Source organism: Trachemys scripta, chromosome 3 (assembly GCF_013100865.1).
Source record: "Trachemys scripta elegans isolate TJP31775 chromosome 3, CAS_Tse_1.0, whole genome shotgun sequence".
In the NCBI taxonomy this organism is placed as follows: domain Eukaryota; kingdom Metazoa; phylum Chordata; order Testudines; family Emydidae; genus Trachemys; species Trachemys scripta.
In genome coordinates this window covers 137,153,369-137,170,250 of record NC_048300.1, presented here as the reverse complement: position 1 = coordinate 137,170,250, position 16,882 = coordinate 137,153,369, and the positions used below count along the sequence as shown (strand labels likewise).

At 40.7% G+C, this 16,882-nt stretch overlaps 1 protein-coding gene across 5 annotated transcripts in view; it reads right to left on the bottom strand.

Annotated features, from left to right (window-relative positions):
• The window catches only part of RNGTT (RNA guanylyltransferase and 5'-phosphatase), a 412,738-nt gene that overhangs the window by 197,137 nt on the left and 198,719 nt on the right, over positions 1-16,882 (bottom strand). For all 5 annotated transcript variants that reach the window (XM_034766053.1, XM_034766055.1, XM_034766058.1 and 2 more), the window contains one exon: positions 2,990-3,154. In XM_034766053.1, the coding sequence (XP_034621944.1) occupies positions 2,990-3,154 (165 nt within the window). The remainder of the gene's footprint in view (positions 1-2,989; positions 3,155-16,882) is intronic.

The window sequence follows — 16,882 nt, the reverse complement described above, 5'->3', positions numbered from 1 at the left end:
AGCATAACTGTCAGAAAATCTCATGAAGAATTGCTGATATGGTGAAAGACAATTTCAGAACCACTACACTGGTCTGGTCTGTTAAGCCTCCAGGTCTAAAACAATGTAGATCCAATCTGAGTTCTTCTTAACAATAAAGAAGATGCAGTATAGCCTTAAGAAACTCCTCCTCTTCTTTTGGAGTTGACACTACATGCAAGATCTTTTTTCAAGCATAACCCAGCACTTGGTGGGGTTCCTGGATATTAGAGGGACAATAAAAAGATTAGCTGGGAAGTGCAGCTCCAGAAATACAAAGAGGATACTAGATTAAACTGGTACAAAATGTCCAGCAAATACGATATTGTTCCTGCCAAGGGATTGCTGCAACCATGTTGTAGGAGCTTCGAGGGAGCAGAGGATGCCTCTAAACCTCTTCTGGGGTGCTATTATCTGGTTGGTAGGGTCCTTAGGGAAGACATGCCATTCTCCAAACATCCTCATGCCCCACCTATCTTGAGAGAAGTATATCTTTTGCCAGGGATCCACCACTGTGATGACTTTCAGGAGGGAAAAGGAATTCTTCAGCATTTGGGTTTTGTAGAATATTTAGGTGGCCCCTTGTGGTCCAAAATGACTCCTTCAAAAGAGTCATGCAGCAGTATGAGGCAATCTGATTTTACCTTAGAGAGGAGGTTCTTTGTTTTCAATGACAACTCCTTTTCGAGTTGAATTTCTACCATGGCTACACTCCTTTGGGCCCTGGCTGTAAACACTTAGGTTATTAGAGACTGTGGATTTCTCCTTTTGTATTCCTCCCATTTTGGAGGGTGTCTATGGAGAAGAGTGAGGGGGAGACATGAACCCTCCTTTGTGGAGAAGCAAGATCTCTTCATATAAGTTATTGCCATGGAATAATAAATTGCCAGACTTCTTTGAGAATAATAGAAGGTTATTCACTATGTGCAATAAATGATGTACTTTGAGATGTGTGTCACAAAGGTGTTTCAACGTAGATGCAGCAGTGTCCCCTGCGCTTGGGATCAGAGATCTTCGGGCAGCAGTGCCCATTGGGTCGCACATACACTTCTCCCCATCTCACACCGTGGGCGGCATCTATCTATAGTGTTGTGTGGTCCAACGGCCGCTGTTCCTTCTCTACTGCAGAGCTTAATCTTTGAGCTCCGAAGCAGAGGGGAGGTGGGTGGGTAGTGGAGCATCCATCGGGAATGGAATACACCCTTTTTTGATTATTTCCAGACCCACTTCTCTGAAGTGATTTGCCGCCATAATGGATAAAACAGAAGTTTTGAATGTGTTTATGATTGTATAGCACCTTGAGCTCTGGAAAAGCTTTTTTCGTGATTTGAATAAATATATTAAAATATGTTTTAAAGAGAGTTCAGTTTCCTTGTGAATTTTTAAATCATCAAGTTAAATCTTCTGGGATCTCAGTTCATTTCCAGTAACTATAAATTATGCACAATGTAATTCTTCCAGATAATCTTTTCTTTGCCTCAGATTTTTTTTAAATCTCAAGCACAATTACTATATATTTCAGTCAAGAACTACTTTTTCCCTGTGAAAATTTTATTTTGAATTCAAAAATCTCTATACAATGTTATCTAATTAGTTACTTAAAATATTTTCCTGGTTGGCAGTCCAAAATAACTTAATACACCTAAAGAAACAGTGGTCACTCATATGCTGCACTAAATTCACAAGGCTCAATCAGAAATAAAGTCTCTCTGGATCAGCGATTTCAGACTTCAGTGGTTCAGGAGCCAAAGTAGCAATCAACATTACGCAAAAGAGCCACAGTAGAGTGAATTTGTTTCATTTACTATAGTACTATATATTCATATTTAAACAGTATGACATGGGAAATATTTAGTGTGTGTGTGTGTAATTATTCTCACAGCAAAATAACTTACCAAGTATTAGGATTTTATCAACTACAATTGGTTAATGACATAGTAAAAGCATCCTGATTGGTTAATAATTAAATCACAGAGTGTTTTAATATTATGTGCTGCAAAGAACTGCAGGAGATATAAAAGAGCCACTTGTGGCTCAGGAGCCTCAGTCTCTGGACGGAAACTTTCCCAGGACCAGGACACTCTATTAATTTATCATTCTGTTTGAAGACCATGTTCTAAGAATTTTCTCCTTCTTGTAGTTTTCATCAGTCACTCTGATAGCCAAAAGGTTCTGCAATTCTGCCTACTCCCCAGCAAGCCCTTTCCCTGCCTCAAACTCTAGGCAATAATAAAAACACATGGAAGCAGGTGATTCAATGCTCAACCGTTACATTCAGCTATAAGTGTTTTGCAGAGGACTACATATGACTAACTGCTATGGTAGGGATGAGTACAAATGAGCAGCTAGCTTTAGGAGAAATAAGGGTCACATGCCAACCAACATGGAAGAATTTAAAATAGCTGTACAGAAGGAAATCACCTTTCTACACTGAAGAAGTGCACAATGAGAATTAGGAATTCTAACATTTGTAAATAAACAGCTAAATAAGGTAACAGAAAATCAAGGAACACATTAAAAAAAAAAGTAACAGGTTCTTGTCTTCAAATCTCAAGCATTGATTCTTCAGGACCTGAAGATGGGCTCTATGTAGCTCGAAAGCTTTTCTCATTCACCAACAGAAGTTCATCCAATAAATGATATTACCTCTCACACCTTGTCTCTCTAATATCCTGGAACCAACACAACTACAACAACAGTTCAGCATTGTTAGATAAAACTGAAGTTTGTGCAAAAGTAAAGAAGGGTTTTGTAAATGGAGAAAATGGTACTCCAGAAGGAATAGACAGATTAAAGCCACATGCCATATTCAGAGTGACCCTAATTCCCAAATCCCAGCCAAGGAGAGCTGAATGCTCCCTTAGCAATTGACATTGCTATAGCTAGATTAACAGAGGGAAAACCCAGATTCAGAACTAAGCTACTGTCTTTAGCACCACAACATTAATAAACCTAAATTCAATAAATTTACCTTTCTTGCAGCGTGGATGTCAAAAAATGGTTTGTTTCGAACACTGAATGGTTCCTGTGCTTTGTCAATAAGACCATTCTTCATCTTTTCATGCCGTGGAAATATAATCTCTTTTTCTATACATGCTAGTCGAATGTTAAAATCACATTCTCCAACTGGCTGTCCCTGCCAAGTTAGACAAAAAATAATATAAAAAACCTAAATGTTTATCAAATTATGATTAAACTGAAGTTTGCCTTACAAAATATTTATAAACAAAATATTTACAAATATACAGATACACTGAATATCATCAAAACATAACAAAATATACATATTCCTGTCAAATTTCCCAGCTTGCACACATTTCTCTAGGACTGAAGAGGTCTGATGCCCTATTTATCCAATGATAGCTTATTTTTTTAAAAAAAATGTCCTGCTAAACTTGTGTGTTCAAGAACTAAGAGAGCAAGTAATCTAAAATTGATGATTTCATAAGCATAGAATTGTGTAAGATAACCATAACAGTATTTTAATATAGTGCTGTTTTACTAATATTATTTAGTCCACTTTGTTCATAATTTTTAATGACAACTAGCTGACAATATAACTTGCAAAGCTAACTCAAACCCTTGCTTCACGTGTATTACAAACAGCTTTCGTACCAAGAATTAGAGATTAGCATTTTTGTTATAGAAAATGAAGTTTAACACAGTTGTAGATTAGAAAATCTGAAAAAAAAACAAAACAAAAACAAAACCCTAGTATTACGTAAGGACAGCAAAAATTGGTAGAATAGATTATTGCTCAGTCATAAAAGGTACTAAAGTTCTTGTTTAATTCTCAGGTGTTAAACTGTGACCTTTCAAGAGCTGAAAGAAATAATTCATTTTATATCCTTCTTTACTCATTTGGTGTAATATATCAGATAAGCAAGGCAATTAAAAAAACCACACATCTGGAAATGATCATAATGTGGTTTGTTATATTTAGAGTATAGCAAGTGGCAACTTACTGTAGCTGCCATTAACTGAATAGGAATAGATTATGTAGAAATGTAATGCTAATTTTAGAAATGTTAATTTCAATCAAATGTGTCAATTTTATAGTAATACAAGTCATATAGTTCATGCTTTAGCATTATGTCCAGAGTCTAAAATATTTGAGACTTATTTTGCCAAGCCCATACCTCACTCTGCCTCTTCCTCCTTCACATTCAAAAATAATGCACATTTTTTCACAAATTACCTCTACAAAATTTTCTTCATGCAGTGAACAAGGCACAAAAATTTGACCGTAAACTATGAAAGCTTTGAAAAGTTATAAGAAATGAAAATAGGAAACTAGAATAGGATAGGAATAGGAAACTAGGACAGAAAATATCATGTTGTCTTTATATAACTCTATAGTATGCCCACATCTTGAATACTGTGTGCAGATGTGGTCGCCCCATCTCAAAAAAGATATACTGGAATTGGAAAAGGGCAACAAAAATTATTCGGGATATGGAACGTCTTCTGTATGAGGAGAGATTAATAAGATAGACTTTTCAGCTTAGAAAAGAGATGACTAAGGGGAGATATGACTGAGGTCTATAAAATCATGACTGGTGTTGAGAAAGTAGATAAGGAAGTGTTGTTTACTACTTCTCGTAACACAAGAACTGGGGTCACCAAATGAAATTAATAGACAGCAGGTTTAAAACAAATTAAAGGAAGTATTTCCTCACAATATGCACAGTCAACTTGTGGAACTCCTTACCAGAGGATGTTGTGAAGGCCAAGACCATAACAGGGTTCAAAAAAGAACTTGATAAATTCATGGATGATAGGTCCATCAATGGCTATTAGCCAGGATGGGCAGAAATGGTGTCCCCAGACTTTGTTTGCTAGAAGCTGGGAATGAGCAACAGGGGATAGATCACTTGATGATTACCTGTTCTGTTAATTCCCTCTGGAGCATCTGGCACTGGCCACTGTCGGAAGACAGGATACTGGGCTAAATGGACCTTTGGTCTGACCCAGTAGGGCCATTCTTATGTTCTTAGAATAGCAACATTTATTCTTTTTTAAAAAAAGGAGGATCAGAAGGGGCCGCCTTTGTGATCAGTAGAAGTATCACCCAATTCCTAAATCAAAAGGCAGATATAGGAGCAGAAGGAGAACCTAAACTATTAAAGAGGGAAAGATTAATAACCATTTCTCAACAAAAATATTAGAGGGATGGTACAGCATCAACATGAAAGGAGCATTTCTCATTTTTCTGATTATTTTTTCCATTTTAAATGAAGGCCTAGTTGAATTAATGAATAGTTAGGGTAGGGAAAATTCTAGAAGCAAGAGTGAGCAAAACTCTCATTGTTCACTTCATTTAAGTCACAGCATAGCTGTGAGATCTAATTTTAGGTACTGACACTTGACACCACTCCATTGTTCATTCAAGCCAGTCTGTGTGGAGCATACATGAAAACACATCTACATAATGACTGACCTTGTCCACTCAGAGGAAATTTAATGGTTAACTAAACACAGACACAGATTTATTTTCTATTTACAATTTGGGAAAGTACAGGGCATCACCACCTTGATCTTTGCAACAAGTTACGGAAGAAAAGACCTGATTCTCAAGGAGTCTTTTCAACTTCAAAATATGTAACCAGAAAAGTTGAAGTTCACTACCCCATTATTCTGCTACTTTTCCTAAAACCACTTCCCCGCGCACTCATCTCTTATAACATCTTCAAAAAACTAGGTCTAATATTTTAAATCTTTTATCCTGAAAAAAACTGGAAATTGTGTTCACACAATTATTTTACAGTTAACCATTTAAAAGGGTTTTACTGTAGTGGCATAAATTGATTTGAAGCCATTAGTAGCTAGCAATTTCAATTCTTTTAACTGATTCCATATGAAATCTTCTAATCACCTTATTCTCTCTGCCTTAAAGAATCCTTTCCCTTCTCACACCTACTCTGAAGTAATTATCTCCCACTGTTCTGACACTCAAATTTTTATTTCAAAGCTAGTTACGGTATATTACCACTGGTTTCCTTGGGTAAAGGTCAAAGCTAGACTGATGTAAGAGTCTGTGGTTCAGAAATCATAGGAAATAGCTTGGAAATAATTCATCAACCACCCAAGTAAAAAAATTGGGATGGGTTTCACTCTTTCAAAGCATGCACTTTTAGAAAGGAACAGAAATTTAGCATAATTCTGAATTTAAATCAAGGACATATTGAATTCAAGTAGTGTTGGGAGGGCTTTTCTTTGTTATTAGCAGTTAACCATGATTAGCAAGTGTTGCTAAAGAATGAAATACAAAGCACTAGAGAGAAATAAAAGACAGACTTGTCCCAGACTGATCTTAAGTCTCCAAATGATAACACCCAATTTAAAAAAGAAGACCCCAGCTTTTAGCAAAAAATAGTAAGAGGTAACATAGGCTGTAATAAATAACTTGGGAGGAAAAACTAAAAATTGGAGATTGTTTAAATTCCCTCTTACAGTGAGAGAGAGATATTTTAAAACTGTTTTCCAAAAACATATAATGTGTTTTAGAATCCATTCTGGACATTTAACACTTGACATGTCTCATTAGACATGTATCAGATTTTTTTTTTAATACCTATAAATATCTGAGTACCTAAACTGACTTCAGGATTTTGCAAGTTCTGATAATTTGTGAAGGGAGATTGTTATTGGGTCAGTGCTGCTTGATGATATGGCACTTTAGCTGTGTGTTAACATGTTAATTAACAAGGTTTTAAATTCTAGTGCAGACACTACACACGTTTTGTTCCATGAAGCAAATGTTTGTTGTAATAGTGTATTTTAGTCTTACACACAACTAGCAAGAAACATTTGTGTCTATCTACACTAGCATTGGCAATTGTGTTAGCATGGGTTAATTAATGTGTATTAAACCATGAGTAAAAATTCAAGTTGAGACATGCCCCCAGAGAAAAAAAGAAGGCTGCTGAATTAACACCTCTTTCTATCTAAGCTTTACTAACATGGTGTAACTCTGTATAATTGTCCTGGGAGATCACAACACAAGGTGCTATGGTTGTAATCCATAGTACTTTTGTTAACACTGTTTTGTTTTTAATACAACCCCTAATCCCCATCAAGGAGAAAAAATTAACTAACCCAGTTCTTCAGGTAGGAAGTGGGGAGGCTGAAAGTTGCTATCCATTAAGCCAAACAGATGAATGAATGACACATGTGATGGAGACTGTAACTTTATTAATTATACCTCAGAAAGGGACATTATACTTCCTCCCCCCACACACACCCCTTTCTCACATGAGCCATTTACTGGTTCCAGTGAGGGTTACAGGGCTTCAATCAGAAACCAAACAGTAACTCAGAGTGGACCATCCCCGATCTACCCCATGGACTCAGCTCTGTTGTGAAACCTCTCTCCTTCCCTCCCCCACGTAAAAGGGGGTGTGATGACAGAGGCCACCAGATGGTGGAAAGCAGCGAGTGCATCAGTCTGCGAAGACATCAGGCTCCTCCCTGCTTACGAGTGCTAAGTCCAACTGTAAAATGCCATATCTCATTTACCTCTGGGAGCTGGCCCATTTAGCCTTTACCCATTCTGGACACCAGATAAGAGAGACACCAGCAACTAATATGGGTACACCCCACACCCACCATGCCTGGTACCCATCTCCTGCCTGACCCAACCCCTGGTCAAGGAGCCAAACACCAGCCCCAGCATTTGACAGATGCACTCCATCATACCTAAAATAACTCAGGACCATTGTATCAGATATGCCTGTGTTATCACAGTCCACTCCAAACTCCATAATTATCCTGGCTACCTCATGGCTCACATTTTTTCACATCCTGTCAACATGGGCTGGCTCAGTGGTCCCACTCACCAAATTCATCTTGGGAACATCTCAAACCAAACCAACTGAGCACAAGGCCATAACTGCAGAATCAGCTCCACATCCCTCTGTATCCTAATCCTTAAATTTAATCCAGTGCAGTCCCCAAAAATCATTTTTTGCCCTGGTGAATAAGCAGGACATCAGGTGAGTACAAGTATCAGGGGGTAGCCGTGTTAGTCTGTATCTACAAAAACAACAAAGAGTCTGGTGGCACCTTAAAGACTAACAGATTTATTTGGGCATAAGCTTTCGTGAGTAAAAACCTCACTTCTTCGGATGCACTCAGGTGAGTACAGCTCAGCCATCACTGCATGCAGCAGTGATATGAGCTGGCCCCAGCTCCATATCATCAAAGGCAAGGGGCACCAGCTTTTAAGCTCAGTTGTGATACACTTTCTGACGTGGCTGCCTGCTTGTGGGTTCAATGCACAACAAAATGCCCCCAGATACAAACATCAACCCTCTCTCCCAATGTCTCCATCTCAAGCAGGGATTTGCACCCTGTGTTCATCAGCTGAGTTTCCCTCTCTGGCACATAGAACCTGTTCCTCACCTTGGAACCCTGAACCACGACTTGGTATAAGAGGTGCTCTTGCAATTGTGGGTGGCCAGAGACTGCTTAGGCAGTAGGATCTGTGTACCCATCTGCCAACCTGTGGGTATAAAATAGATATACTGCTCCATCTAAGAAGTGGGACTCCCATGAGAGCTTGGCTGGGTCTCACTTGCTATCCCAGCCGCCCAGTCCCCATCACCCCTTCTATACAGCCCTGTTCCCCATGCCACAGAAGCAGCAGCTCCCTCCTCTCTCCCCCTTAACTGCAGCCATCTGGCTCTGACTTCTGCCACCCTGTCTACAGGGGCTGTGGAGACCACACACAGGTCCCTACAGGGTGGCTATGTTCCACCTAGTAGTGTGCCCCATTCCTCCCTAATGGGGACACAATTACACAACCAACCAGAACAGCAGGGAAGATGGGGAAGAAACTTTCAGACATGGAAGCTCCCTGTATCATTGCCCCACTACTGGAGCAAGCTGCCACTATTGCTGCTAGGGAGGAAGGGGGGGGGGGAGGGTCAGTCCCAGCCCAAGACCTGGCATGTGTGGAGAAGGTGACCCCTCTGAATCAAAGTTCCCCAGAATCTAAAATCCTTCCAACCCTTTGTTACTACTTGCCCAACATGTGCTGACTCTTTTCCCATGCCTCCTCCGGTGTTGTCCAATGTTTTCTTACTCCAGATATGGCTAAACAGGAACTGCTTCTTTGCAGCTAACTGGAGAATAAAAGGCTTTTGAAAAACCCAGGCTATCTTAAATTAGCTGCCAGGTGCCTTGCCTATCAGCTGGCCCAACCCCCCTTGCCCAGCCAATGGCTAAGCAGAGAACCAAAGGAGGGGAGTGTGGGGGAAAAAATCTCCTTCTGCCATGCATTTTGGACTTCTCTCCTTCCCTGCTGTCCAGTCACAGACTGTCCCCTGCTAAAAATAGCGAAAGGGTATTTGGTCATGTCTGAGCCTATAGTTTAAATAGCGCAAACTATATCCAAACAAAGCAAATTTTATAAATATGTTAAATCAAAATGTATGCCCCACCGGTCCACTTTGAATCTTCTGGGTGGAAAATTATGCAAAAAAATATTTTAATAAAATGTAGGATTTCAGGACTTGTAGACAAACAGTCACGGTAAAGGAGAAAAAAATTCACTAGCCCAATAGGGATTCTTCAGGTAGGAAGTGGGAAGGCTGAAAATTGCTGTTTATTTTGTCATGCCTGAGCCTACGTTGTCCAACTATACCATAGACATTTTCTTATGGATAAATGTGCAGATGGCAAAAGTGTGGTATTTGAATTATAAATCCCACAAGCACAGTGTTTTTAATGGAAACGCTATCACAGTGCTGCCAGGCTCTACTTCAATAAAGCACTCTAAGTCTGTGTAACCAGTAAATATTTAGCTTGGTCTGGGATGGACTAAGAATCTCTCTTTTTTTTTTTTTTTTTTTAAATTTGGTCAGGAAATAAACTGCCAGCAGAACATATTCCTTTTTATTCCCCAAATCAGTACCTTAAATAATATGAATAATTCAGTACATACTATATACACCCACACAAAATATGCATACAAGCACCGCACATGCCTTGATTTACTGAACCATAACAGAACATATGCCACAACTGCCTTAACAACTTTAATGATTCTAGAACAAGACTATGATATAAACATAGGCTAAAATGTCAGCCTGTGGTAACATTATTACTGACAATTCAAAGCACACACAGCTGACATCTGCATTTCCAAAGAGAAATCCCTTCATGCCTCTCCATTTTCAGAGGGACCTGCAGCCTAATACCTTGAATTCTATACTAATGGACTAATACATATTTCTCTTGACAGTGGAATTATGATTGTGGATATAAATTTTAAATCTTTATTTATTTAAGATAGCTTCATGAATATATGTATTTAAATAAAGTTAATTAATGTGAGGGTGTCTTTTGCCCCCTAAATAAGGTCTATAACATTTCAACAACTTGGTAGTTGAATAATGCATCTTAATTTCTGTATTTTTCTTTTACAAGAATGGAAAGTAAAATATTTATGGAAATGAAAAATGCCGTAAAACTTAGAACATTAAGGTTTTTCATTTCTAAAAATGAGACAAATGGCAAGACTGCCATTAGAATGACAACACATTTTAAGATGAACATTTTCTAACCTTTAGCACTGAATCACTCAACACAGAGACAAGCTAATGGCAAAAAGCCTAAAGCATTTAAAATGTTTTATATACTTTATCTGTGGTACCAGGAAGCTACAGAACATGAGATACTGTTGCTTGAGATAAGAACTCGAACTAATGTGGCATGAGAATTTATTCAATATTTATACAGTGTGCATTCATATCACAGAATACTGCTGTGAATTCTCCCACCTTCAGAAACAGTTTGGGGGGACTCAAAACAAAAACCCCTGTTTAGAAGCATATTACAAATATTTATACTCAAGAAATAAGTTCAGCAATAACTTTCATTTTAAAAGCAATTAACATTCAAAATGACTCCAAATACATAAATTTGGTGTTTTACAAATTGGATGTGTTGAACTCATTCTGTGGAATGGGCAAAATTCCATTTTTAATTATCTTAAAACAATGCATTTTCCATCAAACTACCCCAGGCCTCCCACTGATGTCAGTAGGAGGTTTGCACAAACATCAAAGGTAGAATGAGCCTTTTACATACAATTAACCAGCCACAGACACAAAATGTAGTTATCATTGAAATCAGACTATTTGTAAAGTAAAATACTAAACATAAGGCTGGCAGCATCTGGACCTTCCTTATCACTATTTATTTGCTAAGCCCATTAATTGTTCCAAACTGCATCACATGGTATGGACATATCCTCACCTACGACTACAGCCATTTTGGTTGATCGTTTCTCCTTCTTTCCCTATCCTCCTTTCAATGTTTCTCCTTCTTTCTTCATTGCCCTCATCACAGCAACTCTCGGTGAAATACCTATTGTTGCCATTAGGCTATGGAGTTATTATCCCTAATTAGACGAATGAGAGCTGGGGAGTTCCCGCCTCTCCGAACCATAGTTACTTTCAGGCTGTTTGCAGACTCTGGAAGATGCTGCATCGGTTCATCTTCAGTTCATTTATAGCATGTCACAGGCACTTATTTTTTAATAAAAGCATCAATTCTGCAGAACCTGTACATCATGAAGGCCACATAAATATGTCAACCAGGTGCGGGATTTGATATTAATCAAGACCAAATAATGGAACAAAACAGCTCGACATTATAAATTACTTATTATATGGCTACCTTCCAAATTCAGTTATGAGATCTTAATTTACACAATTACTATCGGTTTGTAAGAACCACCTTAGCAAGGGAGCAGCATATTTCACAAATTAATTAGGATAGACGGATAAAAAAAAGTGTCTACTTGTAACAAGTATTTTTCTTAAGGAATTCTTTTTAAAACAAATTATAACATACTGAGCTTTTGGGGGTAAGGTTTGTATCATCTGTGTATTTGAATGATACTTAGCATATTGTGGCAGCTACTGGCTTATAAATAATAATAATATAACAATAAGTCAATGATAACACATTCTTTTTTAAAAAAAAAGCTGTTTGAGTTTTGCTCACTTTACTTTTTTTCTGATTTATGTCCTTTGTTAAGAGGGAAACATTGTAAAGCTCACCTCCCATCCCCCACCAGTCCTACACCAGACTATAAGGGTTGCCCCTCTGCGCGCATGCACACACACACTCATTCACTCACTGTTCAAGAGAAGCATCTGCAGCTGTTCAGAGTCTCTGGGAATGGAGCAGAAGAGACCATGAGGCCCTGCCCTCACCTTAGCAAACACTATGCTGACATTTGTAGACACTTCTGATCTAGACACTTGGGACCGCAGAGTGCAACTTCTGATTAGCGAGATACATCATGAGAGAATTAAAAAAAAAAGTAGCACTCTAACATTCAGTCCAAGATATAGGAACAGAGAACAAGGAGGCAGAATGTGGGGAAAGTGAAGACTGTATGAGAGGACAGGGCTGGATTAAGGGCAGACACAGAGGGAGCGGATAAAGGAAAAGAAGGAAAGGAAAAAAAAGTATCGTATATACTCGTTCATTAGCCCGTTCATTTATAAGCCAACCTCCTAAGATGGTTAGGTAAAAATAGTAATAACTGTATGACCCTTTCATAAGCCGACCCTATTTTTCAGGGGTTGGCACACTTTGGCTCCCAGCTGTCAGGGTAAGCCGCTGGTGGGTCAGGACGTTTTGTTTACTTGGGGCGTCTGCAGGCATAGAGCTCCTCAGCTCTCTTTGGCCACGGTTCGCTGTTCCCAGCCAATAGAAGCTGTGGGAAGTGCATGCCTGCAGACATTCCAGGTAAACAAAACAACAATGTATTAGATATTCAATTCAATGATTCCATAGAGTTTAAAATCATCAAATTTTAGTGTAGACCCGTTTATAAGCTGACCCCCAACTCCTTGATGCTTCACTTTTTTCCCAAAAATATTTGGCTTATGAACGAGTATATACGGTAATTAAACTAATAAGACAAGCCAAAATTCATCTTATTCATTTTGCTTTTATACCATATCCCTTTCAGCATCCTCCATCTATGACTGCAAGCTCTTAAGAGCAAGGACCTATCTTATTCTGAAGTACCTAGCCCACTTTTGCATGCATAATTAATGTTTTTCTTTTTTAGAATGTATGCAGAGTTATAATAAATAATGCTGAGAAAAAATTCGGAAGGAATATAAAACCTCATGCTTTGATGCTTAAGCCAATCTCTCTAAATATTAGGAATTTGGATGTACTAGAACAGGGGTGGCCAACCTGCGGCTCTGGAGCCACATGCGGCTCTTCAGAAGTTAATATGCGGCTCCGGGTATAGGCACCGACTCCAGGGCTGGAGCTACAGGCGCCAACTTTCCAATGTGCCAGGGTGGGTCCTCACTGTTCAACCCCTGGCTCTGCCACAGGCCCTGCCCCCGCTCCATCCCTTCCTGCCCCCTCCCCTGAGCCTGCTGTGCCCTCGCTCCCCACCCCACCCCACCCCAGCCTCCTGCATGCCATGAAACAGCGATGGAGGGGGAGGCGCTGATCGGCAGGGCTGGTTGGGGTGGGAGACTCTGAGAGCAGAGGGGGAGTGCTGATGGGGGTCTGCTGACGTATTACTGTGGGTCTTTGGAAATGTACATTGGTAAATTCTGGCTCCTTCTCAGGCTCAGGTTGGCCACCCCTGACTAGAAGGAACTGCCTACTGCAGTCTTCCTTGCACCTTCCACTGAAGAATCTGGTGCTGGCCACTATTAAAGGTCCCTACCAGTTCTAGGAGATAGGATATCTCCATTAATAAATAAATAAATAAATAAAACATTACTAATCTATTTAGCTAGATACCAGAATGACAAGTTGTCAGGGCTGGATCCCCACTTTGAACTTTAGGGTACAAATGTAGGGGCCTGCATGAAAACTTCTAAGCTTAACTACCAGCTTAGCTCTGGTTCGGCTGCCACCATTTCAATGGATTCCCTTCCTGGGAAGCCTTGAAAAACCTTCACCAAATCCCTGGTGAAAACAAATCCAAAATCCCTTGGATCTTAAAACAAGGAGAAATTAACCATTCCCCTCCTTCCTCCCACCAACTCCTGGTGAATCAGTTCCAACCCCCCTGGGATCTACAACAGGGAGAAATTAACCATCCCCCCTCCTTCCTCCCACCAACTCCTGGTGAATCAGGATCCACCCCTTGGATCTTGAACAAGGAAAAATCAATCAGGTTCTTAAAAAGAAGGCTTTTAATTAAAGAAAAAGGTAAAAATCATCTCTGTAAAATCAGTATGGAAATTAACCTTACAGGGTAATCAAACTTAAAGAGCTCAGAGGACTCCCCTCTAGTCTCAGGTTCAAAGTACAGCAAACAAAGATAAACACTCTAGTAAAAGGTACATTTACAAGTTGAGAAAAACAAAGGAAAACTAACACGCCTTGCCTGGCTATTTACTTACAAGTTTGAAATAGGAGAGGCTTGTTTAGAAAGATGTGGAGAACCTGGATTGATGTTTGGTCCCTCTCAGTCCCCGAGAACGAACACACTCCCAAACAAAGAACACAAACAACAGCCTTCCCCCCCCCGCCAAGATTTGAAAGTATCTTGTCCCCTTATTGGTCCTTTAGGTCAGATGCCAGCCAGGTTACCTGAGCTTCTTAACCCTTTACATGGAAAAGGATTTTGGAGTCTCTGGCCAGGAGGGATTTTTATAGTACTGTACACAGGACAGCTATTACCCTTCCCTTTATAGTTATGACACAAGTAATATCTCATAGGACAAGGGAGACAATTCTTAAATTTAAACAGACCTCTTCCATTTTTTTTAAAAGCTAAAAATGTTATAAAGGCAGTGAAAATGTAGACTATAATCAAGTTCCAGAGAAAACGTTAAAGTGCACTGCAAGTGTAGTTACCATGCTGCCCACTACTTCCAATATGTACATAAACATGTGTGACATAGGGCCAGAAAGGGTTAAGCAAATTGCAGACTAATTGACCCAGCTTCAACCTTTAGAGACATATTGATAGATAATGTTTTTTTGTGTTTACATATATATTGGTAGAATGTAATCAAACAGTTCCTGTCTATTGCTGTATTCTGTTAATCCAGAGATCAAAATAAGATATTCACATTTAAATGAACTGTAAATATAGTGATATCACTGTCTTGATTTCTCTTTGAAGTATACAGTAAATCACCTACAAATGGTGGGTGCTAGGCACTTCTCTTATGTTAATAGGGTTACCATACGTCCGGATTTTCCCGGACATGTCTGGCTTTTTGGGCCTCAAATCCCCGTCCAGGGGGAAATCCCAAAAAGCCGGACATGTCCGAGAAAATAGGGAGGGAGGGCCCGGCGGTGCAGGGCCGGGGGTCAGTGCGGTGCTTGGCCGGAGCCGGGACCGGGGGCACGTGGTTGGGGCCAGAGCGGTGCTCAGCTGGAGCCAGGTGCGCGGGCACTTGGCCGGGGCCCTAGGGCCCGAGCCGGGCGGGAGACGCCAGGGCTAGAGCCTCTTGGCCTGGGCCAACCGGCCACCGAAGGGAGCTGCTCAGCCAGGGGGGCCGGACTTAGCCGCGCCGCACCCCGCCCCAGCCTACCTGCTGCCTCCCAATTTCAGGCTTCCTGAGAACATTTGATTCGCAGGAAGCGGGGGGGGGGGAGGAGCAGGAGGCGGAGCGTTCCGGGGAGGGGGGCAGAGTTGGGGCGGGGAAGGGGTGGAGTTGGGACGGGGCCCCATGGAGTGTCCTCCTTTTTAAAATTAAAATATGGTAACCCTAATGTTAATCCATGTAGCTAATTACCAACAATGTTTAGGAAATAGAACGTTACTTCAAAAGCCTATTGTTCACCAAGGACAACTGCCAAGAGGATGCAAAAAATCTCTATAAAAACTCTTGGGACCTGATCCTATCATCTCAGATCTGCTTAAGTTCCATTCTGAGGACGTTCGAGTCCTAAGACTGAGATCTCCAGTCCCATCTGGACTGCCCTGATATTGAGTATTTGAACATTGGGACTGCACCTATAGACTAATTCTAAAAAGACTCTGCTATGAAACTGATCTCAGAACTCTGTTCATATCTGTATGTATAATGATCTTTTAACCAATATTCTCTCATTTTTCTTTTTTAATAAATTTTAGTTTAGTTCATAAGAAATGGCTATAAGTGTGTATTTGGGCAAGATCTGAAATATTCATTAACTTGGTGGGTAATGTGTCCGAATGTAAATGGCCTCGGGCACGGTGAGGACCTTGTTCAGACTGTCTCTAGACTGGGAGAACATCGAGGTTAGCCTGAGCTGAATGGGCTGCATCCTGAGTCTGGTGTGACGTACCACGTACGTACACGCTGACATGTGACCTAGGAGTTGGAGAAGGGTAGGTCGGGCGGATCTCTGATGCAGACTGATAAGTTGTCCCCGGGTGTCCCATCAAAACTGGCGCTTACCCTCCTGCTTGCCCTGAGAGGCCAGGCTGGGGCGCAGGCTGAGACTGCTGCTGTGGGCATTTCTTATAGTCCCTAGATTTTTTATAGGGAGGCTCATATCTGTAGTGGGTGGGTGGCCTGGCTGGGTGCCTGCTGAGGCTTGAACTTGCTCCTGGCCATGGCCGGGACATATAGACCAAGAGTCTTTAAGGCTGTGTGAGAGTCCTTGAGACCGTGTAATTTCACGTCTGTTTGCTCCGCGAAAAGGGCCTTGCCATCGAAGGGGAGGCCCTGCAGGGAGCTCTGTGCCTCGCTGACAACCTGGACAACAGAAGCCATGACGCCCTCCTCATGAACACCGCAGAGGCCACAGTTCTTACAGTCGTATCCACTGCATCCGAGGCTGTCTGAAGGGCTGATCTGGCAGCAGCTGTGCCCTCTTCTACCAGGGTCGTATACTCCTTCCTATCATGCTCCTGGAGGGAGTC